The sequence below is a fragment of the Ochotona curzoniae genome, unplaced genomic scaffold (genome assembly GCF_017591425.1).
Source record: "Ochotona curzoniae isolate NIBS_2020 unplaced genomic scaffold, NIBS_Ocur_1.0 scaffold_4506, whole genome shotgun sequence".
Taxonomy (NCBI): Eukaryota; Metazoa; Chordata; class Mammalia; order Lagomorpha; family Ochotonidae; genus Ochotona; species Ochotona curzoniae.
Genome location: NW_024467119.1, coordinates 38,308,331 through 38,335,629, shown reverse-complemented (window position 1 = coordinate 38,335,629; position 27,299 = coordinate 38,308,331). Strand labels below are relative to the sequence as shown.

Genomic DNA, 27,299 nt, shown 5'->3' with positions numbered 1-27,299 from the left:
TAACTACCAGGCATTCTGGACCTAAGCAATGCCAAATTTGTGTTAATTATGTCAATATGCCAGCATAGTTGCTTATTCTTTTTTTTTTTTTTTTTAAGGTATGTGGGAAAGAACAGGAAAAATGGGCTGGGACATGCCATCTCAGGCCCTAGGTTGGGGATACTGCAGATTGCCTAGGGAAGGGGGTCTGTGTTCCTGTTGGAGTGGGAGTGGCTGACGGCATGTTTGCCAGGGAAGGAATGACTTCTGGGTTCTTCCACAGACTGGGCAGCTGCACTGGCAGGTAGATGAGGGTGTTGAGATAGAGTAGTTTAGAGGGGGGAAACCGGAGGACATGTCTGGATCAGGCAAGGCAACCACCCACATGAGAGACATTGGCTGAGCTAGATAGCATCTCCTGCTGCCTGATGACACATACAGAAGTTGGGCTGAGGGGTAATGCCTGCAATTGTCAGAACAGGTGGTGGGCCAAGTCGTGCTGGGCCATAGCACCCACCAGAACACAAGAGAACCAGATGTGGGGTGCAGATTTTGTAGGGGACTTGTGGGGTTTCCTCTGTGGGACTGCAATACCTGTCAGTTTGTGTGGAAAGCTGGGTGGTGGTGATAGACCAAGCAAGGCTAGACAATGGAACTCACCTGACAGAAACCCACCTAACACTCATGAGAGCTGGGGCTGAGAGGAGGCCAGGCTGGACCAGGCTGCAGTACCTGCACACCCGTGCAAAGGCAACGACTGAGGCCACAACATGTCAAGCAATACTGCTGCACCTGACAGCATGCATTGGATGTAGGGCTGGCTGCAGGTCTACTTTGGTACTTGGGAAATGCCTGTACGAAGCCACAACTCTCAATGGGGAGCACAGAGATAGAGTGTGGGTGGGTCAGGCCAGGTAAGTCTGCAGCATTCCTCACAATTTTTGTGGGCCATGTCTGGAGACAGGCCAGACTGGGTCAAGCCATAACACTCACTGGTATACATGAGATTCAAGACATGGTGTGAGCTATGCCCAGCTGGCTAGTCTGAAACACCTACCAGCAAGAGCTGAGGCTGTGGACATGCTGTGTACCCACTATTTAAACACCTGCCAGCAAATGAAAGATCCAAGGCTGGGAACGGGACTAATAGGGAAACTCTGTGGACTCCCCTGTTGGGCTGCAGCTCCCACTGGAATGCAAGAGCAGAGGCAGTGGGAGAACCAGGTTGGCCAAAGGTATAGCACCCACTGTCGTGTATGTGGGCTGGGTTTGGGGATGGCCTGCTAGTGTTCACAAGAGCCAGAATGGATGTGCGTCAGGCTAGGCCATAGTACCCACTGGTGAGTGCCAGGACTGGAGGCCAGTCATGTCAATCTTGACAACACCTGTTGGCACAAGGGAGATCCATTGCTGGGAGTGAGCCTGGCAAGGAAACTTGGGGAACTCCCCTTCCTGCTAGGCTACACTGTAGCACCAGCTGGCAAGTGCTGGGATTGGGTGTGAGTCATATCGGGTTGGACTGCAGTATCCTCTGGCAGGTACAAGATCTGGGGCTGAAAGAATGCCTGGCATGAAAACTGTGGGCACTCCTGTGCTAGGCTGTACCTACTGCTGGTGAGCACAAGAACCAGGGCTGAGAATGGGACAGGCTGGACAAAATAATGGCACCCACTGATGTACTTGAGGGTCCAGTGTTGGGGTAGGTCAGGTTGAGCTAAGCCGCCACAACTCCATGGATATGCAGGAAAGATGGATGGAATGTTGGATGGTCTAGGTTAGGCAGCAGTAGGAGAGGCTGCTATGCACAAAAACTGGGCTGGGAGCAGGTCTTGTGGAGGCTACTGGGAGTCTTCATGACTAGGTTGTAGCACCTGCTAGTATACATGAGGACTGAGTCTGTGGAAGGCTGGCTGGGCTGGACTGGGCTGGGCCACAGCACCCACTGGTTCACGTGACATATGGGGTTGGAGTAGAATTGGCCACACAGCTGCATCCATCATATGTGCACTGGCTGCTTCAGGTGATAGACTGAACCTGACCCTGCACTAGCTTGTTCACACAAGAGTCAAGTCAGAGGTCACCACAGTTGAGGTTTCTTGGGGAATGCCCCAACTAGACCACTGAACTCAGACCTTGGCCACAGGGAAAATCACAGGATGTGTGGCCTGACCTTGAAATGCATGTATTGGGAAAGGGCCTCCTCAGTTGCTGTCTGTGTAGTGGACAGCACACCCAAATGCACATGGGGAACATGACAGCCAGCTCATCTAGGCCAGCAGAGGACATCAATTTCCTCATCAGAGAAAGCAAAAGAGGTTGGACAATTTTCCTGGCCAAGCTTTGCAGCATGTTTCTGAGTCTGTGGATGCACTAACATAGACTTGTCAATCAATAGGCCTTGGGAAGAATTTCTCAAACCAGGTGCGATAAAAGCTACTTCTCACAACTATCAAAGCCACTTAAGTAACACCACTGAAACACTCTTCCCCATGCTAGGGTCTTTAAGACATCATCAAATGACCTTCTCCCCATCCCCAGCTGCTAATGTAGTCTGATAGAAAGGAGCAGCATCCCTCCTCCTCCTCTCCTGTGGACATACATATGAGGAAAAAAATTCAACATTTGTCCCACCCATCTTCCTCCATACCTGACCCTCCCCACTTTAATCAGAGGCCCACGTGGGTATGCATCCCTCTATGTAAAAAATATTAAGAAGAAAATAAAATTTCAAAAAAAAAGGTTCAGTAAAAATAGAAAAAACCCAGGGTTGGGGTCCTCCTGCTGGGGCACTGCTCCCTTCATGAATACTAGAACCAGGGCAGACCAGGCTGGGCAAGGCTACAGCACTATTGGCCTGCATCTGAACTAGGTTGGGGGAGAGCCAGGTTGGGGTAAGTGGCCATGTCCACTGGTGCATGCATCAGCCAGAGTGGGTACAAGCTGGTTGTGCTTTGCTGCAGCATTAGCTGGCAAGTGCTGTCAAGCTAGACTGCAGAACCAGCTGGAAAATGCAAGATCTAGAACTGGGAGTGGGCCCAGAAGGGCACCTCTCTGATGGGATGCAACTCACAATGGTGAGCATGAAAACCAAGGCTGGGGGTGGGCTTGGCTAGACTTATATCTGTTGGCGTAAGTGTGGAAAACATAGTAGTTTTGCTTGCGTTGAGCAAGGCTGTAACGCCCACTGATTTGTATGAGAGCTGAATGGGGTATGGGACAGACCAGTTCTACTGCACATACTGGCAAACACAGGAACCAGTGTTGGAGACAGGCCCAGTGGAGAATACTGGGGGTTGCTCCGACTAGGCTGAAGGTCCGGCTGGTGTATGTGTGCACTGAGTGCTTGGTGGGCATGGCTGGGCTGGGCTATAGTATCCTTTGGTTTATGTAACAGACGGGGCTGGAGAGAGAATTGACCCAGCAATTACAACTACTAATGTGTGTGTAGGCTAATGTGGGTAACAGATTGAGCTGGACCCAGTACACACAAGAGTCAGGTCTAGGATCACTTTACACGAGGTTGCATTGGGGATTTCCTCCCACCTCCCCCCACCCCAGCTGAACCACTGGACCCAGAACTCCAACCATAGCAAGAACCACAAGATCTGTGGTTTGACCATGAAATGCATGGCCTCTTCAGTGGCTTAGACAAAGCAGTGGACAACATGCCCAGGTACACATGGAGGATATGGCAGTCCATTGGGGATGGCAGAGGACACCTGGTACCATAGTAGAGAAAGGACAGCAGAACAAATTGGTTAACTACCCCCAGCCTACCATTGACAGAAATATATGGGTGAATAGAGACTCTGGGGTGGACTTTGTCAGAAAAGGCAACTTGGAAGGATTTCCTCATCCTTGGATTGGCAAGACCAACGACATTTTAGAACTATTGAAACCATCTGAGCAGAATCTTCAGAGCATGCTCCACATTGGGGACCCTAGGATGACAATGGATGGCCATTTCCCATCCCTGGGTACTGGGGTGGCTGGGAAGCTGGGTGCGTCTTCTCACCTAGTGTTCCCACTTCCCCCAGAAACAGAAGAAAAGGAAAATTTAGAAACAATGGTCTCACCCACTTTCCTCTAATCCTCAACCCTTCCCACTCTGATCAAATACATAAACATCATCAAGAATAATAAAAAAATAAATAAATAAACACAGGAAAATAAACCTTAAAATCTAGATTCAATAATCTTCACTGCTTAAAAAATGAGGTGGAATGTAGGTGGGATAATCAACTTTTTACAGATGACATGAAATTTTAATAAGCCCATCACAATATTTTATGGGTGCTATGGTGGAAAGCTTGATTTTTTAAAAAAAAAAGTATATGTTCAAGCAGGAAAAGTTGAACATGTTAGGTTAAAATCAAGCAGCATAGAGCTACTGCCATAAAATTTCTTTGGTAGCACATGATGTAAAATACTTGCTATGTTACCATTTTGTGGTGATAGAGACTGTGAAACAAAGATGAATGACTAATTCCAAAGTACAGATATGTTTCTGTTGAATGTCAGGTTGTAAGGAGTTAACTTTTTTCATGGATTAAAAGATAAACGCCTTCACCCTACTTCCATTTGGAAGGAAATACACCACCCTAACAGATACAGTAATTCAGGATAGTGATAGCTGGGGAGAAAAAAAAAAAAAAAAAAAAGAAAAAGCATGTTTATAACCTCAGAACACTTCTGTGTATTTAAAAAGCATGGCACTTACAAAAAAAAAATCCTTTAGAAAGAAATTTAAACATATTGCTAAACAGTCATAATACTTTAAAATCTAATATCATTTTCATTTCTACTAACGAATTACCATTTTTAAAGCAATCCCAAAAGAAAACTGAAGGAAAGACAGCTGTTGGGCACAACAGGTGAGACATGGTTTGGGACTCTCATCCTACCCCTAGCAGAGTGCCTGTGTGCAAGTCTGAGCCCTGATTCCATTCCAGCTTCCTGCTAATGTGCAGGTGATGGCTTAAATCCTCACGTCCTTCTGACTCACCTGGAAGGCTCACACTGAGATCTGGGATCCTGGCTTGGGCTTGGCTCAGTTCCAGTTATTCTAAGCATGAAGGGAGTGGGCTACTATGTAAAAGGTCAATCTCTTTTTTTTTCTCTTTCAAATAAAGAGCACTATAATATGGTAATGTTTTTCAGAAAAATCCTATTTGTTAGGCTACAGCTATTTTTTTAAATTTTACTTTGAATTTTTGAATTTTATGGTACAATTCCATAGTGTGGGATTTCAAACAACCACCCATTCTTATCCCCCAATTGATTTTCCCCATGTTATTACAACAGTATAGTCCTTCATAAGGAGTTATAATTCCATCAGTCTGTTATTTAAGCGTGCCTCAGCATTGCAGGTACAGACAATGTCAGACAGTCCAGCATCCCGAATTGCCTAGACATGTCCAACAGTTTAACTGGAAGTCCATCTTTTATTTGGAAGCAGGGATTCATATTGCATTGTATCCCCACATCTGGGTATGGTCGTTTCTACTACTCCATCACTAGACATTCCCTTAAGTGAGAAGCCACAAAATATGGCCAACAACCAGTATGAATTAGAACAACAAAAACAAAACAAAATTATGACACCATGGAGTAGAAAAACACTCCAATGAATAGCCAACGCATGGGTGATGAAAAGAAAACACAAAAGCCTCTTGGGTAAAATAATGCCACCGTGTAATCCATATAGGCAAAGTTATTCTATGCTACTATGACTCTCTTAATGCAAAAGCAAAATTGTAAATACAAAACTTTAAAAGGTATGCTTCAAAGTTATCTGAAAAAAAATTTCTTCCTTTCACAAAAATAAGCTTGAGACTTATATGCGAGCCATTTGGAATGTAAGACTACAATGAAGATAGTAATTTTCCTAAACAGAATCATCAGACAAACTTTACTTTTCATGCATGCCATGAAGTACTTGACAACCACCATAAAATGCTCATGGATCATGCTAGCTACCCTGGGAGAATTTTCAGTTGGCCACAAAAAACAAAACAAAACCAAACAAAAAAAACCTGAGTTGCCAGCATTTAAACAAGAGAATTGATAAAGCTCTTTCAGCAGCTTACCATAAAGAAAATTATAAATTTGGATCTAAAAAAATCTCTAAAATTTAAAAATTTGCAGATTCTAAAATACATGAATATAAACAGAAATACAATTTTCCTTCAAAATTCTGAAATTCTGTAGCATGGGACATAATTATACTTCATAAATAATCATTATATAGGTACAACTATTTTATTTGAGGTGGTGATACGATTTTTTTTAAGATTTTTTTTTTTTATTGGAAAGGCAGCTTACATTTATGTAGAAGACAGACAGGAAGATCTTCTGTCTGCTGGTTCACTCCCCAAATGGCAACAGTGGACAGAGCTAAGCAGCTCCAAAGCAGAAACTTCTTCTGGGTCTCCCACATGGGTGTAGGGTCCCAACGCTTTGAGCCATCCTCTACTGCTTTCCTGGGCTGTAAGTATGGAATTAGAAGGGAAGTGGAGCGGCCAAGACACAAACAGGCACCCATATGGGATTCTGGTGCTTGCAAGATAAGGACTTACCCACTGAGCCACTGCACCAGACCCAGTGATTTAATATTAATAGGCTAGCCTCCAGCTTAGTCTCATTGAGACAGAATCCTCACACCCAAGTATGTCTTGATCCACGAGTGAGAGATGACACCTTCCTAGGATTCCCTTTATCTTATCTGGGAGATGCCAGGATAACTGGATATTAAATTCCCCATGGAGGTCCCATTAAATTCCCAGAGTTTCACTCACGTGAAAGCATGACCTCACAGAAGAGGCTGAGAATGGGGTGAGCTCTCCTTTCACCACAGACCACAGCTGCGGGTGTTGTTTAGGCTTGCCTCTCTCTTGGGGCAAACCTCTGGATCACTCTTGATGGGAATTTCTCAGAGTAGAGCATCCCATCCACACTCAAATGATCACTCTTTCACTACTAAGTCCTGTACCCAAGATAAATCTGCTTAGAATCATCTCTGGAAGAGGCAAGAACAGAGTAGAAAATTCATATGCAGATGTGCATGTCAATACAAGCAGAAATCAATCAATTTAAGCAGTCACTAAAATAAGAAGACAGAAAACACTAATAAGAGGTCAAGAAACTACAGAGCATGAGTGGGGTAAGGGTGTTTGAAGAGATTACTTGAAAAATTTCCCAGGACTATTGGAAGCCACTCTAACAGTTTTCTATAGCTGCTGTAACAAAGTCACCACAAAATGAGTGCTTCTAACACCAAGGGTCTCATGTTATGGTCCTGAAAGCCAAAATTCTTACACTGGTCATACTGGGCTACAATCAGTGTTTGGAAGGTGGAATACTTTCTCTATGTTGCACAGGAACATCAATCTCCCTGCCTTTTCCAGCTTCTTTAAGCTGTCTGTTTTCACTGGCTTGTGCCATGTCTCTCCACCTTCCAGAGTGGATTGAGTCCTTCTCATATTACATCACTCTGATAAATTTTTCTGTTTGTTATTTCACTTTATCAATACTGTGATTAAACAGATCCCCTAATTTTTTTTTATCTCAAGGTCAGCTGACTCAAAACTTTGATATCATATACCATCTTGGCAGACATTCATAGGTTTTAGGAACTGTTCATTGGCATGTTTAAAGAGTCATTTTTTTTCCTATCTGCAACAATCATATAGCCATAGGTTCAAGCTTACTCATCTGCATCTGTTGTCAAAACACCAGAGTTCATGTCCCAGATGCTCTACTTCTAGTCCAGCTTCCTGCCAATGTGCCTGGGAAGGCAGTGATGAATACGGTCCACATTCCTTTTTGGCAACACATGTAGGAGAGACAAGGATGAATTTTGCGGCTCCTGGCTTTGGTCTGGCCCAAACCTGGCTGTTGTGGTCATCTAAGAAAGTGAACAAGCAGATGGAAGATACATATTTTTTTCTCTGTAACTCTGCCTTTCACTGCCCGAATTTCACTACAGCCAGGGCGGAGTCAGAGGGAAGGTAGAAGCCAGAATTCCAGCTGTATTTCCCAAGCAGGTGGCAGGAACCCAGGCACTGGAGCCATTACCTACTGCTTCCTAGGGATAGTGGCAAAGAGCTTGATCTGAAGCAGAGCAGCCAGGAGTTAAACCAGCACTCCAATAAACGGATGTAGGCATCTCAAGCTTAATCAAAGAATATAGGTCCCAAGACTAATGTATTTTTAAAAATGGCATCACAAGACCTTTCTTTGTGGCATAAAGAAAAGTTGATGGCACAATGTTTGCTCCATGACGATTGGTTCAATAAATTAAGATACATTAATTTAACATGAAGCCACTCAAAAAATAATACATGTGTGCTTATACATATTTGTCATACTTTATTAGAGTCATCTGTCAAACAGCAGATACAGTTTAAGATCTTTTCAGTTAAATTTAGACCCATACATTCTCATATGAGCCCAGAAAAGGATTAAAATGTTCACTGAAAACAGTATTTCCCTAGAGACAGAATTCCAGCTTATATTTTGTCACACTGCATGTGGTTTATTATTTTTTTAATTAATTGGAAGGTAGAATTAGAGAGACAGAAACAGAAACATTAACAGGGAGAGAGAATCTTTTGTTTGTTGCTTCAGTCTCCATTGTGTCCACAATAGCTAGGGCAGGAATGGGCCAAGCCCAATACCTAGGAGCTTGATCTGGGTCTCTGGCATGGGTGAGCTGTCGAAAGTACATGGAGCTGGGTTGGAAGTAGAGCAGCTGGGACCTGAACCAGCACCCATCTGGGATGCTGGTTCTACCTCTCACTCTTCCTTTACCCAGTACACCATAGAGCTGGCCACCACATTCCATCTTGTTTTTTAAATCTTCATTGTGTGTAACAGTTTTACCTGTATAGTAGAACTGTTGATAGTATGGATTTCTCATGCAGCATGCATGCAGGCATACCTAAATAATCCCTAATGTTACCAATATCAGTAACTAATATCCCTATCTTCTTTAGGCTCCCTGATTTTAACTCATCTTTTCAATCTGTATCCATCTATGAGGTACTGGAATTAGCTCTTGGGTATCCTAAGGTTCCTCTTCACCCTCAGAAGCATTGGCTGATTATTTGTAAGTTGCTCCTCCACAAGAATTCTTGTGCTAGCTTTATCATGTTTTGATTGGAGAAACAAGTTGGGAAGAGCAAGACCACACAGGCAAAGCGTCATTTTCATACTAGAGGTACATACTATCGATGCCAATTGTAATCCTGAGAAATACCTTGAATGCTATGATCTTCAAAGTTGAAATTCCTCAAAATCAAAGTCACTAAAGATCCCTTAAGACTAAAAATCTCTAAAGCTAAAAACTCCCAAAATCATAATCCCCAAAGATTAAAAGTTTCAAGTGTCAAAAACTACAATTCCTGTGGATAAAGGTCTACTTAAAAGGGCTGGAAAGCTGAGTGTATGCACTCAGTCAACCATGTTTGACTTTTGTGCCTGCACATCCACATCTATTGTTATGCTGGTTTTAAAACAAAACAAAACCCCAAAATATACCTTTGAGTTCTCTAGTGTTACAAAGCACTATAAGAAGAACTATTCTTAGGAACCCCACTATCAAAGAAAATAAATTTCTAGGATTACCATTAAATCTAACAGAAAAACTAGCACATTTAACATTAGATAATGTAAATCATCCCCACCCTTATTTTTAAAATCAAATCTACAACCACATTTCTTTTGGATCCTTAAAATTCCAGAACATATTCATTTATTTAAGTATTGGTCACTGGAAAAAGTTAAACACTTTTTCAATGCTTATTTGGGGAGTTTGTGGACTTTGTAAAAAATGTATTTCAATACTACAAATAACATTTCTCTCTTTCAACAACAAAAATTGTCCAAGTGGGAACTAATTTCACCTACTAGTTATGAGCCTGGTTAAGATGCCCACATTCCCAACGGAGTATGTAAGCACAATGCCCAGCTCGAGTTCCTTATTCTAGCTTCCTACTAATGCAGGCCCTGGGAGGCAACAAGTAACAGCTCAGGTCACTGAGTCTCTAGTGACTAGGAATGAGTTTCTGGCTCCTGAATTTGTCCTGGCCCCACTTGGGCCGTTGTGGCATTTAGGGAGCAAACCAGTGCTTCAGAGATCTGATTTTTCCTGTTTCTCAAGTAACAATAAATTAAAAACTGAATTGTTTTTGCTCAGTATGAAAACAAAAGTGCTCATGTTACTCTCACCCCACGCCTTCCTAGTCCCCTCTTGCTTATGGGCAATCTAAGACTGAAACACAGAATTTAGGTTTGAAACAGAGACATTTGTAATGATTGTCCAAAGTCATAAATCCAAACACGTGGGGGAGTTCTGCCTTCAGGTCCTTTTTTTTTCTTTTATTTATTTATTGGAAAGTCAGATATACAGAGAGGAAGATCTTCCATCTGATGATTCACTCCCCAAGCAGCTGCAATACCTCGAGCTGATCTGATCTGAAGCCAGGAGCTAGGACCCTTTTCCGGGTCTCCCATGTGGGTGCAGGATCCCAAGGCCTTGACTATGTTCCCAGGCCACAAGTAGGGAGCTAGATGGGAAGCGGGAATGCTTGGATTAAAACTGGCACCCATATGGGGTCCTGGCACATGCAACGTGGGGAGTTTAGCCATTAAGGCTACTGTGCTGGGCCCCTGGAGGTCCCTTCTTACTTCATCATCTACCGCTCTACTTAGTAACCTGGCTGTCCACTATCCAAATGTGGCCCATAAGCATTTTCTTTAGCCTGCTTGGTATTTATCTATTGGTGACCAACTCAAACACCATTTCTGATTTTTAGTACATGTATTATTGCATACAGTTAAGATACACAACATGATACTAGGAATACATTTAGACAGTAAGCATGTTGTCATGGTGACACACATTAACACTTCTGTCATCTAACATATATATCCAATTTTATTTGGCATCAATGGCTAGAATCTAGTAATTCAGCACACACAAATGTCATTAGCAGAATGACCTATAACCCTCAGGTTCCACATTAGGTCTCTAGACTTGTTCATCCTTCAGTTTGTTACTTCATATCCTTTGCTCAACAAATCCACATTCTCTCTCTTCATGCTCCCATCTCTAATCCTAATAATTATTTTGTTCTCAATCTCTGTGTATCACACTTGTTTTTTACAAAAACATCAATACAAATGAGAACATGCAACATCTCCTTTTTCTGTGCTTGGATTTTCTTAGAAAAGTATCCTTTAAGCTATGGCACGTTGCAAACAGCAGAAACTTTGTCCTTTGTAGGGCTGAAGAATATTCTATTTTATATACATAACACAAGCTTTATCTATTAAACTGTCAATGGACACTTAGGTTGTTTCCATATGGTGGCTATTGTGAATCAAGTCACAGTGTCCGAAGGACCACAGCTATCTTTCCAAGGCAGTGATTCATTTCCTTTGGGTGTATGCCCAGAAGAGAAATTGCTGGATTGGATGATAGATCAATTTTTAATTTCCTTAGAAACTTCCATATGCTTTTCTCTAATGGCTGCTTAGAACTCATTTATTTATTTTTTATTTTGTTGTTGTTAAAAGACTATGCTATTGCTTTTAATGGCTGCTTAGAATTTAAGAAGGGCAAATGATTGCCAATGTTTAAAAGACTACACAAGGAGCCAGCACAACAGCTCAACTAGCTAATTCTCCACCTTGCAGTTCTAGCATTCCATGTGCACGCTGGTTTGTGTTCTGGCTGTTTCACTTTCCCATCAAACTCCCTGCTTGTGGTCTGGGAGAGCAGCAGAGGACAGTCCTAAGCCTTGGGACCCTGCACTGGCGTGGGGGACCTAGAAGAAGCTCTGGATTCCTGGCTTCAGACTGGTTCAGTTCCAGCTGCTACAGCCATCTGGGGAGAGAACCAGCAGATGGCATTTCTTTCTGTGTATCTCCTTGTCTCTGTAAATCTCTTTCAAATAAAAATTAAGGAATAAAACACTTAACAAACAAACTCAAGTTTCTGACTGTTCTTCAAAAAAAAAAAAAAGAGAGCGATCTTGTACCACTTGTACCATTAGGTTCACCTCCTTACTTGGAACATTACCAATTCAGATGGAAATGCACTCTCAGATTTGCTGACACCTTCCTCTCAGCTCTCATTTGTTAACTTCTAATCCTTACAGACATCACAGGTTTGTAACCCACACATGACCTCTTACCTTACCTTAAACTATAAATATGATTCTTAAATCTGTAACCAAACCTATTTTTCCTAAATTAATTTTCTTGCACTTACACTACCTTCCCTAAGTAACCAGAATAACAGAATTACATTCCCTTAATCATTCTCCTCCTACCCACAGCTTTTCAGTCACGTGTGGGAACTGTGACATGCTTAGGTCTTTGCTTTCATTGTCCCCAACAGTTTAACTTGTTGCCTTCCTGACATCCAAAACCTCCGCCTACTCTCCAAAATGAAGCAAAATCATCCGGTCTCTGAAACTAGACTCGTTGCTTCAAAGGACACTTAGGGCCTCTTTTCCACGTTAAGGAACCTCAATTACATTACATGTTATTTAGCATTGACTTTCCGCTCTCTGACGAGGCTTGCAATTCCTCAAGAACAATGATCCAGATTAATCATCTTCATACCACCTTCAGATAAAAGAAAAAAAAAAACCAGGAATGGAATGTGATAAATGTGCAAAATTTACACAAATCAGTGAAAAGATTATGTCATGTAAACAATTTGTATATTTCATTTGCTTCAATTCATACTCCAGTCTTAGGTTAAACTGATTTTTTTCCTAGTACTTTTTCACTGTTTACTTTGGATTAATTCTAGAATCTTTAGGTTACGCACCATGTGATTACAAAGTTAAATGGTTATGTAAAAAAAATGAACTGGCATCACTCTCAAAAATATGAAGACTTAAAAAAAAAAAACACCTTGTTTTAAATATCTAGGGATGCCTGGTATTATTTCTGAAGAAATACCTAATTATTTATAAAACATATCCCATAGGGGCAACTGAACAGCTGTCAAAAGGCCTGGCACATCACGATGCCAGCCTGAATTTAACGACCTACATGTAAAGGGCTACATATCCAATTACTAATCCTCACTCTGCTACTCACTGCCCTGATATGGAGGCAGCTGAAAAAAGATGTCCTACTAACAGATCAGAAATGGATCCAGGCTTCACTGCCAACGTCCAGAGAACTTTAGATTCGAGAAGAGAGGCCACAGCAATGTGACAGCTGGAAGTTTTTCAAATGCGACTTAAGGGTTTAATGCAATTGAATGACTTTTTTTTTTTTTTTTACAATTTAAATTCAAGGAAATTAGAACTCATTTAGAAAACCCCACATTCTCAATTTGATTTTCTATTCTCTGAAATCTTTTAACATGCTCAAAGGCTTCAAACATAATATACTTCAGGTAAGTTTCCATACTCAAAAGCTATCTTCTAAAATAATCAAATCTCATTGTTAACCCTCTAGTCCTGCAATAAGCATTTATTACAGTGGGGGCAAAATAATAAAAATAAGTAGGAAAGGACAACCTATTGGCTTGTGTTTAATTTCTCTGAGTTGTCTTGGTTTAAATATAGCAAAGAGATTATATAAGGTCAGGCAGCATAAACAATGAAATGTCACCTGACATTTTGCGAAACAGCAAGAGAAGAGCAATGAATGGAGAGTAAAGCCTATGATTATGCTACCTAAGCCATTTCAAAACGGTTTAGAAATCCTATACGTAAACTCACTTTGCTGTGAACTTGACTCCGTTTTTAAATATTTTCCACTTCAGTGTTGTAAGGATAGGTAATACTGGTAACATTTTCCCGAATAATTTACTCGAGCTGCCTTCCGTTTATCACTAAAGCGTCTTTCTTATTTCCCACTTTATATTTTTATTAAGGGTTATCTTAGCCCCCTCGCAACGGGGGGCTACATATAGACGAATCCGTGCCCACAGCCCACAATTACCTCTCGGATCGCCACTCACACTAACTGCCACTCCTAAACTCCAGACCTGTCCCTTCCAAGTCCCGCCCCTTCCGCCCAGCACGTCCGCAGCTGGCGCACGCCGATGACGCAAAGCGCAGCCGCCTCCACAGCCTCCACCACGCCCCCGCCTCTGGGAGTTGAAGTTTCCAAGGGACGACTCCTGCACCGTGTCCAGGAACATTCAAGAAAGGCGTTCTCCGCGGGCCCTGCCTTCTTTAACAGCACTCCAGCTCGGTAAATGTCCTGGAATTGCCGCTGGTGCTCGGCTGTTCTTTGATAGCTTTTGTAGGCCTCGGGCGCGCCCGCCATGCTGCCTTCCCTTGGCAGCGAGGGCTTCCGGGGGAAAGGGGAGTGGGATCGTGGCAGTGCCCCTAGCTTGTCTCCTGCGGTCGGAAGTGGCGTCGGAGTGTGTGCGCCCGAGCCCTGGGGCCGCGCTCTGACTGGCTGGCTGCCGCCTAAGTCCCGCCTCCCGAGCGCATCCGCGGGCCGGCCAGGCCGCGGCCTGGGAGGGAGATGGCGATGGGGCGCAGGCCCCCCGGGGTGGGCGTTTCAGGGCGTGTGCCTCAAGCATGGGGCCCTTAGTGTGGACTGGGTTCTGTAAAGGACTACGTCTGGGCTCTGCAGGACGATGCCACGTCTCCATGCTGATTTTTTGGGGGAACGTGGCCGAGGCGCAAGGGCCCGCATGGCGGGGACCACTTTAAGGAAGTTGAAGTGTTGAGTACATTGAAATCCTCTGAACTCAAAAGCGAAGGGTTTTAGAACCGTTTTCATTTCTTATATTTTATTACAGAGCTGTAAAAATGGTAACGTTCTTTTTTCTCAAGAAAACATGCACAAAGCACTTAGCCCCTCTCATGCCACCCCTGGAGCTTTGGCTGCTGTGGGTTTCCCTGACTTCATTTTGTGAAGGATAAGTCCTTCACTGTCGCTCTCAAGTCATTAATTGGGCTCAGCAGGCATGCCTACCTCCCTTTGGAACTTTCTGGAAAGAAAAGTAAGTGAAGTAAGTCAACAAAACTGTTCATACCCTGTGATAAAACTCGTGCAGTTTTTCTAAACCGTTCCAGGGGAGTGAGGGAGGTTTTTACACATTCCTTTCACCAGTTCTTAGTCTTGTGAGCCCATCTGATACTCGGTACCTGTGAATGAACCACACATTAAAACAAAGCCCACCGTTGCTAAGTTGGAATTTCTCTTTAAAATTGCATTCTTAAGTATATGTGAAGCTCGTGTTTAGTGAGTGAAAATACATTGTGAGCCTCAGCATATGTGAGGGAAGAGGACAAACGCCGTGACATGGAGACTTCCTAAATTACAGCCCGTTAGTGAGATCATCAGAAAGAGAGTGTACTTAATAAAATGCCAGATCGCTTAACAGGTAACCCTAAGAAGTTAGTACTCAATGAAGTATCTGTTGTGTAGGCAGTGAGAGTTGAGAATATCTTTGTATGGAATATGTGCTGCAAGCAGCAGTTTATTATCAAGCTTGCATTTTCTTTTCTTTCTTTTTTTTTTTTTTTTTTTGCTGTTCGTTTCAGTGTATCTACCTTCATTTAAAGCTCAAAAGAATTCTCTTGGTGTGGTGTGTCTTGTAACTGGGAGTAGTTTTAAAATAGTCGTGGTGCTGATGTTGACTAGCTCATTGCCTTTTCCTGTGTTTGCACGCTGTTTAAAGACAGCTGTACTGTGACAGGGAGAGTTAAATTTACCGGGACTTCTTAGGAAGAGCAAACGCTCCCCCTGGTGCTCACAAGATATAGCACATCACTTAGCTTTAAAAATGTTCACATTATAGAGCGAATCCACACTTGGAGTATTTAAGTAAGGAACTAGCTGGAACTGATGCTTATGATAAATGGAATTGTGCTCTCCTGGAGTGTTTGCTGAAGAGAGTCCTTTGTTTCCTGTGAGTATTGTATTAAGTTTGAGAAGGTCACTAGACTTTCTGGATACATGCACTGATGACTTTTATTCAAATCACTGAGTACAGAAAGTAAATATAAAGCCTGGGGATCATGGTCTATATTCTTAAAATGTATTTTCTTACATTTTTTGCTGAATTAACCCTATCTCCATCTTCTTAAACACCTCCCTACCCCCAACACTTGCAGACTTGTGTAATCTGTGAGTACAAAGGTACACCTTAGTACTGGTTAGTTTCTGGCTTATGTCTCTCTCATCCTGTATTGCAGTCTTTTTCTCTCGTTAATTTATTTTAATAATCTTAGTTGATTAGGGTACAAAGGGTCAAGGGCTACAGGGTGAAAGTGGGTAATATCATTCTTCTGTATTGCAGTCTTAACTGCTTCTCCATTATTCCTCTGTGTCCTGAGTCAGGTTGTCAGGCAATCTTGTAATTCATCACGTGTCCCTTGGACTCAAAGTTGTCTAGAGTTTGTCTCATCTGTTGACATTTGAAGTCTTTATGTCTTAGTTGTCGTGGGGGATCTTTTTCATGGGTCTTGTTTTAGATTCATCTTGAAGGCGATTATTGCCTCCCCATCCCTAATCATGTCTTTCTACAGCTGGTTTGTATCCACAGGGTTCTGTGATTATTCTCAGCCAGGATCCAGTTTTATGTTTCAGTACCTTGCAGATCTCATGTGTCTAGTTCAGATTGTAGCTGGGTAGTTTTTTAAGTTCATACATCTTTTCATGGTTACCTAGGATTGTGACAGAAAGTCTGTATCTACTGCCTTCTGGCTTATCAAACTTAGTTTCTTATGACCTGTGGTCATGGAACATGCAGGCCCACCCACTGCTGGTCTCAGTATATCTATCTCTCATTCCCTGCCTTACATTATTTCCTTTTTATTAGAGTTGAAGAAATGTAAAAGCTGCCTTTGCCCGGCAGATCCAGCAGGTACACTGTCTGCCCACTTCTTGTTTCTGGTTTGAGACACTGTGCTTTTTGTTTGTTTGTTTCTCCTTTTTTAATTTCATCTATGGCTACCATGTGTTCTGAGACAGGCTGCCCCATGACACCAGCTTTGGGCAAATATCTCTAGGAAGTGTGTTGGGATTTTTAAAGTTAGTCACATAGCAATAAATTTAAAATGTAAATTTAGTGATAGGAAAAATTTAAATTTTTCTTTCTTAGGTTTTAGTCTCTACTTCTGATTGCCAGAACCTTCTGCCAGCAGGCTTGAAACAACACAGCACTTCCGCACTCTGCATAAGCCCTCCTCTGCTGCCCATTCTATCATTTTGGGTTGGGGGAGGTACTAAATTCATATCTACAGTTAATCCTAACTCTGTCACTTCATTGTTTATTCTACTACATATTTTGAGTATATTGCTTGTGCTAGATTTGTTCTGGGTTCCTTGTTTCTTAGGAGTGATTTAGTCATTTTGGATTATAGGGAAGTTATTTACCCTCACTGTGTGTGAAGATAAACCTAATTTTTTCAGGCAAGGATAATATTCATGTCATGGGTTATGTAAGGATAAAATTAGAGTAGGTATGACAGTAAAGGTTTGATATTTCTACTTTTATTGCTTTTGAAAATACATTATTCATTTTAGATTTAGAATTATAGAGCAGAAAAAGAAAGAGAGAAAGATCTTCTATTTACTGGTTCATTCCCCAAATGGCCACAACGCCCAGGGCTTGACCTCGTTAAAGCTGGGAGCCAGGAGCTTCATCTGTATATCCAATGTTGTTGCAGGGGCCTAGGCATTTCTGTTGCATTCCCAGATACATTACCAGGAAGCTGGATTAGAAGTGGAACTGTGGCCCGTGTGGGATGCTGGCACTGAGGGTGGTGACTTACTGTGCTGTGCCACAGCACCAGCCCTGAAAAAATTCCTTGTACCTAATAAGGTGACTTATTTGCTCTATCAGTATGTAATAAGCAAGCATGGATCGCCAGCCACAGTGGTCCCGGCAGTGTCATGCTCAGCAGAAGTAGACATCCTGTCTGCCCCATGGGGTTTCAGCATAAACTCAGGCTGACATGTTGTTTCTAGGCAGCGTTCCTCTCAGAATGGGAACACTTGTGAACTCTTACCCAGCTTACTAAATGACCATTTCCTCTTCCTGGAAATTTTGTGAACTTTAAGATGCCATTGCTTTTTGCTGCTGCCTCTAAAGCACTTTGTAAGATTTCTTTTCTCTCAAATTTGGTGAACTTTCTAAGTTTGCTTAGTTATCCTTATGTGTCCTGTTGGAAAAGAAAGCAAGAATCCTACAGTAAGACTATGGCTTAGATTATTATAGTCAGTGAAGGTTTGTTTCCTACTATTTAAAGTGTGGGGTTTTCTTGTAGAGCATAGCTTCTAACACCTGGAAGGATGGGAGCTTGGTACGGAGGAGAATGAGGTTTTGTTTCAGACACTAGACTCAGGAAATCAAAATGGACATGTGAGACGGGATTTGCATTATTAATAGGGACTAGAGAAATCTCTTCAGAGGTGATTATTTAGAGGTAATAACCCAAAATTTCAGGTAGTAAGGGAAAACAATGACTTGTCACCGGCTTCCCCCAGTTTGCAGTGTGTTAGCATGTCCAAGGGGGCTAGGCGGAGAGTGCACCTGAGAGGAGTACAGTCTCAGCAGAGTGGCAGGGAAACAGAAGCTGGCAGATGACTCAGGAAAATTAAGAAACTTAAAATCAGGCCATGGTTTTTGAATATCCCATAGAATTTGCAAATAGAGGTCACTGTGCACTGATCATAAGTTTGAAAAAATATCTTTTCATGATGTACTTAAATGTAATTTGTGATAGACAAGATTCTGCCTGTAACATAAAATGGCAGATTTTTTTTTTCACCCATTGTGAATTCTTTTTTTTTTTTTTTTAAAGATTTATTATTTTTTTATTGGAAAGGCGGATATACAGAGAGGAGAGACAGAGAGGAAGATCTTCCGTCCCATGATTCACTCCCCAAGTGAGCGCAACGGTTGATGCTATGCCGATCCGAAGCCAGGAGACTCTTCTGGGTCTCCCATGCGGGTGCAGGGTCCCAAAGCTTTGGGCCGTCCTCGACTGCTTTCCCGGGCCACAGGCAGGGAGCTGGAAGGGAAGAGGGGCTGCCGGAACAGAACCGGCGCCCATATGGGCTCCTGGGCGTGCAAGGCGAGGACCTTAACCACTTGCGCCACCACGCCGGGCCCGTGAATTCTTTTTATAGTAGTAGGTGAACCTTTTGGCTTTTCTGAAGATCCACTTTAACCTTTCATTACAGAATGTTGCATTTCACTCTTTTCTAATTGGAGGGGTTTTTTTTATGTAAAGTATGCTTACACTTACTCTCAAAATTCCTATTTCAGAAAATCTGAATATTTAAAAAAATTTCCCCCATAGCTCATTTGGAAATAAAACATTACCTAAGTTACTTGAAACCATGTGGTCTTTAGTAATCTCTGTTAGTTATTACTTTTTTGTGTCTCATTAATTAGTTGTTTGTCAGAAGTTGCTCTTGAATTTTTCAGAGGCACCAAAATGTCATGTGAAATGTCACCAGCATTTATTGAGACTTCTAGTGTGGAAAGAAAGGAAGACTTAAGTGAAGGTCAAGAGGAGAGCCAGAAGCCAAGATCAGGTGAAGGAGCTGAATCAATGTCGAAACGACAAATGAAGAAGCTAATAAAACAGAAGCAGTGGGAGGAACAGAGAGAGCTCCGCAAGTATGTGTGCCAAAGTATTTCTGCTCTGCCTGTTGAGAAGTATGGAATGTCTGATTTGGTGTGGTATTCTGAAAAATTGAGTAGCTGTATTAATAACATTGGGGTCAGGTATATCATGAGCTAACTTGTTAGCCCTGTGTAGGCTTTGAATTGTTTTTAGCAGTGTGAACAAACTGACACGCAACACGTTTTCTCACTCAAAATTTGTGAATAGCAGCATAGTTTTTAAACAACAACCTCAGGATATTAATCTATTTTTTTTTCTTGTCAGTGTAACAGAATGCGTAAGCCAATTTTATGAAGGGAATAGGTTAATTTAGCTCATAGTTATGGAGGCTGAAGATCCAGACAGCGTGATGTATTTTGCTTGGTTATTCCTTGGCTGCATCAGGCCCTGGCAGATGGCCATGATGGGAAAGCATGTGGAAGGAGAGACCATATCACAAAGTAGGAAACTTGAGCCAGATGAGGTTCCCATAATCTCTTCTAAGGACATGCTGCCGGAGAGCACCCACAGAACCTTGCTTGTAAAGTCCATCACACCCCAGAACCCCCATCCAGGGAATCAAGCTGCCAACACAACATGCAAACCTCTGGGTTCAAACTGTGGCCAAACCATAGCAGGGATTTAGTTAGTGTTTGTGTCCTAGATACTGATTCAAAATAACTGACTCAGAAACACCAAGTTTTGGCCTAATATTTATTTTGCTAGAAAAAATGCAGGAAAAGTAGTTAGATGATAATTGTCATTGTATAATAAACTATAGTTGCTATGGATTAGAGAAAACGTGTGTGTTTTGTTTTTTTTGAACTTTTCACTATAAAAATTTTGTATGAAAATGGTGTAGTGTGTTAACAATGAGATTTTCTTAGGGCTGGTGAAAGCTCTAGATAGAAAGCTTTACATTGTTTCTGTAAACTTTGTTATTCCTATCTACAACTTTCATGGACTAGATGGTCTATATAAAATTGCTAACATTTGACCATTTTTGACTCATAGAATTGACAGTATCGTGTGATTGAACTTGATTTTACAAAAGTAATTATTCCTTTGTCTTTTTGGAAGTATCTTGTGAATATTTGAAATAAGTGATGTTAATTTCCAATTTCAGACAAAAGCGGAAAGAAAAACGCAAGAGAAAAAAATTGGAGCGACAGTGTCAACTGGACTCAAACTCTGATGGAAGTGACAGAAAACGTGTGCGAAGACCTGCTGTTAACAGCACACTCCGCCTTGTAATTGACTGTAGCTTTGATGACTTGATGGTATTAAAGGTATAGTGAATCACTCAGAAACCTCCTGTAGGGGAGCTAGGTTGAATAATTCTTGTTATAATTTATTGTAACACTTCCATAGAACATTACGTATTAAAGTGCATCTTAAAGCACGTTTTTGTCAAGGCATGAAAATAGTAATCCTATGACTCTGCAAGAGTTTTGTTGTTTCTTACGAGGTATTTGTATGATCTAGCATTTTACATGGATAAAAAAATCTGATATTTCATTTGCAGAATTTTAACAGAGTAATTTTATTAGGATGTAAGGAAAGCAAATGAAAGTTACTCAGATGAATTTGCACTGATCTCCCTCTGCTTATGCTGTTCCTAAAGATCATGGAATGGCCATAGATTATTTCATTAACTCTGCTTTAAACTTGCACTCTGTTATAGGACATTAAAAAGCTTCATAAGCAGATTCAGCGATGTTACGCAGAAAACCGGCGTGCCCCACACCCTGTGCAGGTATGACTGAGAATTTAAGACAGACTCTAATTCCCTATTTTATATTTTAATTCCAGCTATCTTTGGAAGAGTGTCACGGATACACTTGTTTGCTGACTATTTGAAAAAATGTTTTCATTAAGAAAAGAAATGGGATGAGGGATGTATGAGAACTCTTTGTATTACTACCTTACAGATTCTATTTTGTGAATTTGAAACTGTGAAATAAACTGTAATAATGTTGTTATATTAAAAAAAAAAAAAAAGATGGGGCCCGGCAGTGTGGCCTAACGGCTAAAGTCCTCACCTTGAACGCCCCGGGATCCCATATAGGCGCCAGTTCCTATCCCGGCAGCTCCACTTCCCATCCAGCTCCCTGCTTAGGGAAAGCAGTCGAGGACAGCCCAAAGCTTTGGGACCCTGCACCCGCGTGGGAGACCCAGAAGAAGTTCCCGGATCCTGGCTTAGGATGGCATAGCATCGGCCATCGCGTTCACTTGGGGAGTGAATCATCGGATGGAAGATCTTCCTCTCTGTCTCTCCTCCTCTCTGTATATTTGACTTTCCAATAAATAAATAAATCTTCAAAAAAAAAGATGAAATGGCACCTGTTTTCACATGTCAGAGACCCTTCACAGCCTTGTTCACACAGCCAATTTACCTCTGTGGCTCTTCATTAGAGTAGGTGCACGTGTAAAGGAACTTAGTTTTGAGTAACTGATAATTTTAAAAGATATTTCTTAAGCTGGGAGAGGGAATGATTTGTGAAAATTAATAAATTGAGTGCTATTATTTTTCGTGTGTGTGTAAATTCCAGGTGACCTAAAAATTAATGCTGAAACTAAGAACAAGGAGCTGCTTTTTTGTTTGTTTTTAAGATTTATTTATTTGAAAGAGTTATAGAGAGAGGAGGAGGGACAAAGAGAAATCTCCCATCTTCTGGGTCATTCCCGAGTTTGCCACAGCAACCAGGGGTAGACCAGGCCAAAGCCATGATTCAGGGCCTCTTCCAGATCTCCAATGTGGGTGGCAAGGGCCCAAACCCTTGGGCATTTTCTACTGCTTTCCCCAGGTCATTAATTGGGAGCTGAATAGGAAATATAGTAGCAGGCACAAGAACCTCTTCTCCAGTGTACCCTGGGGTTGTAAGCCACAGTTTTACCTGGGATCAGAGTTTAGAGTCAAAGAAAACTAGGAAGGTTTTAGATTGATAAGAAAATAGCAGAGGTGGCAGAACAAAAAAAAAAAAAGAATAGTTATTGAAGCATAACATGATATCCAGTAACATAAAAATGTGCAGTTTTTATATGTCAATTAAGAAAAAGAAAAAAAGATATACCAGAAACTTAACATGGAAGCATAAAGTTTACAGAGATGTGAACGTTACTGGAGAGGCAGATTATGATTATTTGAGACAAGTTGGATGAAAATGTAATTGAAATGTTGAAGTTAGTAGATTATGAGGTTCATGACTCCAAACAGATCTAACCTACCCCAGATTTAGTGCTCAGCAGCATCCCATGAATTATTTTTGTAGATAAAATAGAATTAAAATGTTGTATATTTTATTGCTGATCAGATGAGTGTGAGAGAAAGTACTGAATTTAAATGGTCACTTGCTGTTTTTGTATACCTACCAGTTTTACTTAACAAGCCATGGAGGCCAGCTGAAAAAGAATATGGATGAAAATGACAAAGGATGGGTCAACTGGAAGGTAATTAAGACAGCTTCTCAATTTCTAAGTGGTTTTTGCTTCTTAAAGTACACTTTTAATCTAAATTCTTGAAATATAGCAGTCTTTGAACTCTTAATAGAGAAAAGTGTTTGTGCTTGCTTCCATTAAATCTTAACATTCTTATCACCATTTTATACCTTGTTTTTCAAGATTTATTTGAAAGTTAAGTGTTACAGGGAGGAAGAGGTAGAGATCTTCTATCTGCTGGTTTGCTGTCCAAATGGCCACAATAGCCAGAGTTGGGCTGGTTGGAATCCACGAGCCAGGAGCTTCATCTGGGTCTCCCCTTTATCAGGGGCCTAAGTGTGTGGGCCATCTTCCACTGCTTTCCCAGGTGCATTAGCAGGGAGCTGTATGAGAAGTGGGGCATCTGTGACTCAAACTGGTACCAATGTGGGATGACAGTGCTGCAAGCAGCAGATTGAAGCCACAGTGCCAGCTCCTGTAACATGTTTTTTTCTAATACAAAAAGAATTTTAAAGTTGCTTGTATAGTTTCTTCCTAGTGAACTAACTACATATATTAAGTACATACCTTTACACTAAAATTCAGAAGTGTGCCTGTATTCTTCTAAATCTGCACTGTTTAAAATTAGACTTCTATAGTATAGTCTGAATGGTGAATTTAGAGGTGCTGTAAATGTGAAATACATAATAAATTTCACAAACTTAGTATCCAAACAAGAGAGAGAGAGTGGGGGAGGGAATAAGAGAGAGGATATAACATTCTTTCCCTGGGATTAGTGTTTTGGTACATGAGGTTAAGTAGGTGTGTCTTGCAGCATGCTGGTATGCTGTTTTAGAACACAAACGCAAGTTCTAGCTACTGTGGTATTGATCTGGCTTCCTATTAATATCTGTCTGCCTGTCTCTCTCTGATGCTCTGCCTTCCAAATAAATAATCCTTTTCTGTAAACCTCCCTGGATAATTTTAAAAATATTTGAAATGATACCATATGTGGCATACTGTGTTAATATATTATTAAAATTAATTTCATGTTATAAAATCTGGTTGGTAAGTAGTTCAAAATTATATATGTGGTTGATAGTTTTTTTTTCCTATTGAACCAAATTGTTCTCAGTCATTGGTAAAGATGACTAAATAGATTGGCTTTAATACAATCCTGGAGGAATTCTGTCTTACTCAGAGAAGTTTGCGATTATTTTTACACTTTTTTTTTCTTTTCTCAGAGTCAGTTCTCAAAGTGACAAACTCCCTCTCACAGGCACTAGTTTTATACTTTTTGCAAATGAAACATTTTGAAGGGATTTTTGCATTTGTAAATGCTAATATAGCATGTCTGCTTTACTGAGAAGTAAGTGTGACGGAATAGGCATACTATTGTTGTGACTTAGATTTATTAATTGTTCCATCAGCTTTCTAGGGAGAGTGAGATTCACTGGTTTCATAATTGTTTCACATCCCTCTTGGGGTCTTCATTAAGTATATAAGTACTATATGGTTATTTATTAATAAGTAATTGATTTTTAGTGAGTCTGTTTTATTCTTCATTTCCTTAAAAATTATTGGATAAATGTCATTTGAGCCTGGTGATCTATATCCTTTTATATAATTAGTATGTTTGCAAAATCCTGACTGCAAACTAGTTTTCATAAATGTAGCATTACAGAAGGAAAAGCATGGGAATAATAAAATCTGTCAGCATTTCCCTTTTGATGATTCATATTTATAGAGAGAAAGTAATTGGAGAAGTTTGGCTAGAGAACAATGGGAACAAAGATATGCTGGTTTTGTTTGAAAAGAGATAAGATTAGAAAGGTAGTCTCCTTGTCAAGGAAGAGTTATGAAGTTAAGAAGTGTGAATTTTATCCTCCAGAAAAACAAACAACCAAGGAAACCTTGAAATTTGTGTTTTAGAAAGTGAGTCCACTGTCAGGGTTTGAGAGTAGAGGTTGGAAGGGTCTGAGGCCAGAGACAGGAAAAGAAATTAGGAAGTTGTATAAATAATTGAGCTATGAACTGATAACAGATTGAAGCCTTGGATTCTGAATAACATGAATACATTTTCACAATTTTTCAAGCCTTATTTCAGATTTTTGGATGGATTTGTTAATTACTGACATTCTGTATCTTAAAGGATATCCAAATCAAACCAGAACACTATACTGAGCTCATAAAGAAAGAAGACTTGATTTATCTGACATCAGATTCACCTAACATACTGAAGGAATTAGATGAATCAAAGGCTTACGTGATTGGAGGACTAGTAGATCACAACCATCACAAGGTACTGTTTTTTCACTTTTGCAGTTGTTTGAATTTATTGATATTCCAGCTCTCTGATAGTAGCAATACTAATGATAGCTCATCCTTCTTGAGTGCCTACTATGTTTCAGTCACCTGTTGACAGAAGATGAAATTTACAAACTTTTAAAATATACAATTCCCATAGGATGCTGTTTTGTTTGTACTTTTTTCTTCTTCCAATCTCATATCCTCACTTGGATGAAAATTAGAGAAGTGCACGTTCTAAAAGGCAATATAATCTTGTATTTTTTAGAACAGTTGCAGTCGGTTGAAATTTAAGCAGTTGCACATAGCCACTGGTTGAATAGTGTAGTGATCTCTTAGCCTTCTCTATTCTTGAGAAAAATTCTGTTTTTGATGAGAAAAGAAAAAACCAAAATGTTCTTCTTATGTGTATGTTTCCATAAACTAAAAAAATATATATTGTTTTGAAAACATCTGAAATCTTAAAATCTGTAATTATTATTTGAATGTATAAGCTACTGGCTTGGAAATTGAGATTTTTCTCTCTTGTAAACTCTCTTGTGTCCATTTTGGTCCTGGATAGGCATAGGCATCAAGGTTTGTGATTGTAAAAAGAGCTGAAATTCCTATTCAAAATTTCTTTGTCAGAAGTGGAAAAATAACAGTAATGGATAGTTTAAAAAAATTTTTTTTAATTTTATTTGTTTGCTATTTGTGACTCTTAGTTTTATGTATTTGAAATGGTTTTATGTTTGTTATAGTGATTCTTTAGAAATTTGCTTTGACTGTTTTAAGTCAAAGTAAAATGGTGAGGTAAAAGGATAAAAAGATTGGAGTCAGGAAGCAGGTGAGACAGTTTTTTTGGTGGTTTTGCCACTAAAGGATCTTTGAAACAGGGCAAGAAATAAAATTTGTTTGGTTTCCTCATTTGTAAATTGAGGAGGTTAAAACAAGCATTGGAAGCGCTCTGACTAAACCTATTGTCAGGAGAACGTTTCCAAAAGAGCAGTTAAATGGTGTCCCCCTCTGTTTCTCTCCCCCTCTCTCTCCTTTTCTCAGTCATAAGCTTTGAACTACAATTCTTTTCTAAGAATTAATTAAACTGTCAGAGACTTTAAAAAGTAATTTGATTTTCCATGTGTTGTAGGGAATCACATATAAACAAGCATCAGATTATGGAATCGATCATGCACAGCTCCCCCTTGGACATTTTGTGAAGATGAATAGTCGGAAAGTTTTGGCAGTTAATCATGGTAAGCTGTAAGGTCGTAAACTAAAAATGGCCCCAAGTGTGCACTATGAAAAAGAATATTTCATTTCAGATTTGGAGAAATAGGAAATAATATACCTTGCCAGGGACACAACTATAAAAAAGAATAATTTATAATATTTATATGATAGTAATGATTAATGCATATTTTAGAACATTTTTTGCAAATGTACAAAATGCTTAACAATTTTAACTTCTATCTCATTGGTCAGAGATACTTTTTATTAGCTTTTTGTTATGTTTCCATCCTGTTCTTTTTTCCTATACATGCAAGGCTATTTACAAAGTTTGCTAAGAAAATGCAATTAAGAGCTTATTTGGGGGAAGAATATTATTAGGGCAAACTTGCATTCTTAACGCAAAGGTAATCTAAAAGGCAGTCTGAAACAGCAATGAACTTGGCTAAGAAATGAATGGAGTTTGTTTTTGTTACAGTGTTTGAGATTATTCTGGAATACCTGGAATCAAGAGATTGGCAAGAAGCATTTTTTACTATCTTACCCCAAAGGAAAGGCGCTGTTCCTACAGATAGAACCTGTGAAAGTTCTTCCCATGGCGAGCAGTCTGCCCAGGCTGAAGGTGGATGGGACAGTGATTCCAGTGAAGGAGAGGATGGCAGAAATGAACTAGATTTACCCAATACAGAAGAAAAACAGGATAAGGAAACCAGCTCTGAGTCTCCAATGAGTGCTGCACCACACTGATGCTACCTGATCTTTTAGCTTAAGGGAAAA

General features: G+C 40.6%; 1 protein-coding gene across 3 annotated transcripts; it reads left to right on the top strand.

Moving 5' to 3' along the window:
* Positions 1-14,091: 14,091 nt before the first annotated feature.
* On the top strand, positions 14,092-27,299 carry TRMT10A (tRNA methyltransferase 10A). Of its 3 annotated transcripts, XM_040967153.1 has the most exons (9): positions 14,092-14,208; positions 14,768-14,980; positions 19,412-19,606; positions 20,719-20,881; positions 21,277-21,348; positions 22,968-23,042; positions 25,162-25,311; positions 26,443-26,548; positions 27,001-27,299. In XM_040967153.1, the coding sequence occupies exons 3-9, from the start codon at positions 19,422-19,424 to the stop codon at positions 27,267-27,269; spliced, it is 1,020 nt and encodes a 339-aa protein (XP_040823087.1). In that variant the 5' UTR covers positions 14,092-14,208; positions 14,768-14,980; positions 19,412-19,421; the 3' UTR covers positions 27,270-27,299. The 3 variants fall into 3 exon arrangements, with proteins under 3 accessions (XP_040823087.1, XP_040823086.1, XP_040823088.1); XM_040967152.1 differs by lacking the exon at positions 14,768-14,980; XM_040967154.1 differs by lacking the exon at positions 22,968-23,042 and having other exon boundaries at positions 14,092-14,980.

Excerpts from the sequence above, each read along its gene's own strand:
- TRMT10A (XM_040967152.1), top strand. The coding sequence starts at position 19,422 with ATGTCATGTGAAATGTCACCAGCATTTATTGAGACTTCTAGTGTGGAA. Across the intron at positions 19,607-20,718 it reads GAACAGAGAGAGCTCCGCAA|ACAAAAGCGGAAAGAAAAAC; the intron begins GTATGTGTGCCA and ends TTCCAATTTCAG. Across the intron at positions 23,043-25,161 it reads AAGGATGGGTCAACTGGAAG|GATATCCAAATCAAACCAGA; the intron begins GTAATTAAGACA and ends TGTATCTTAAAG.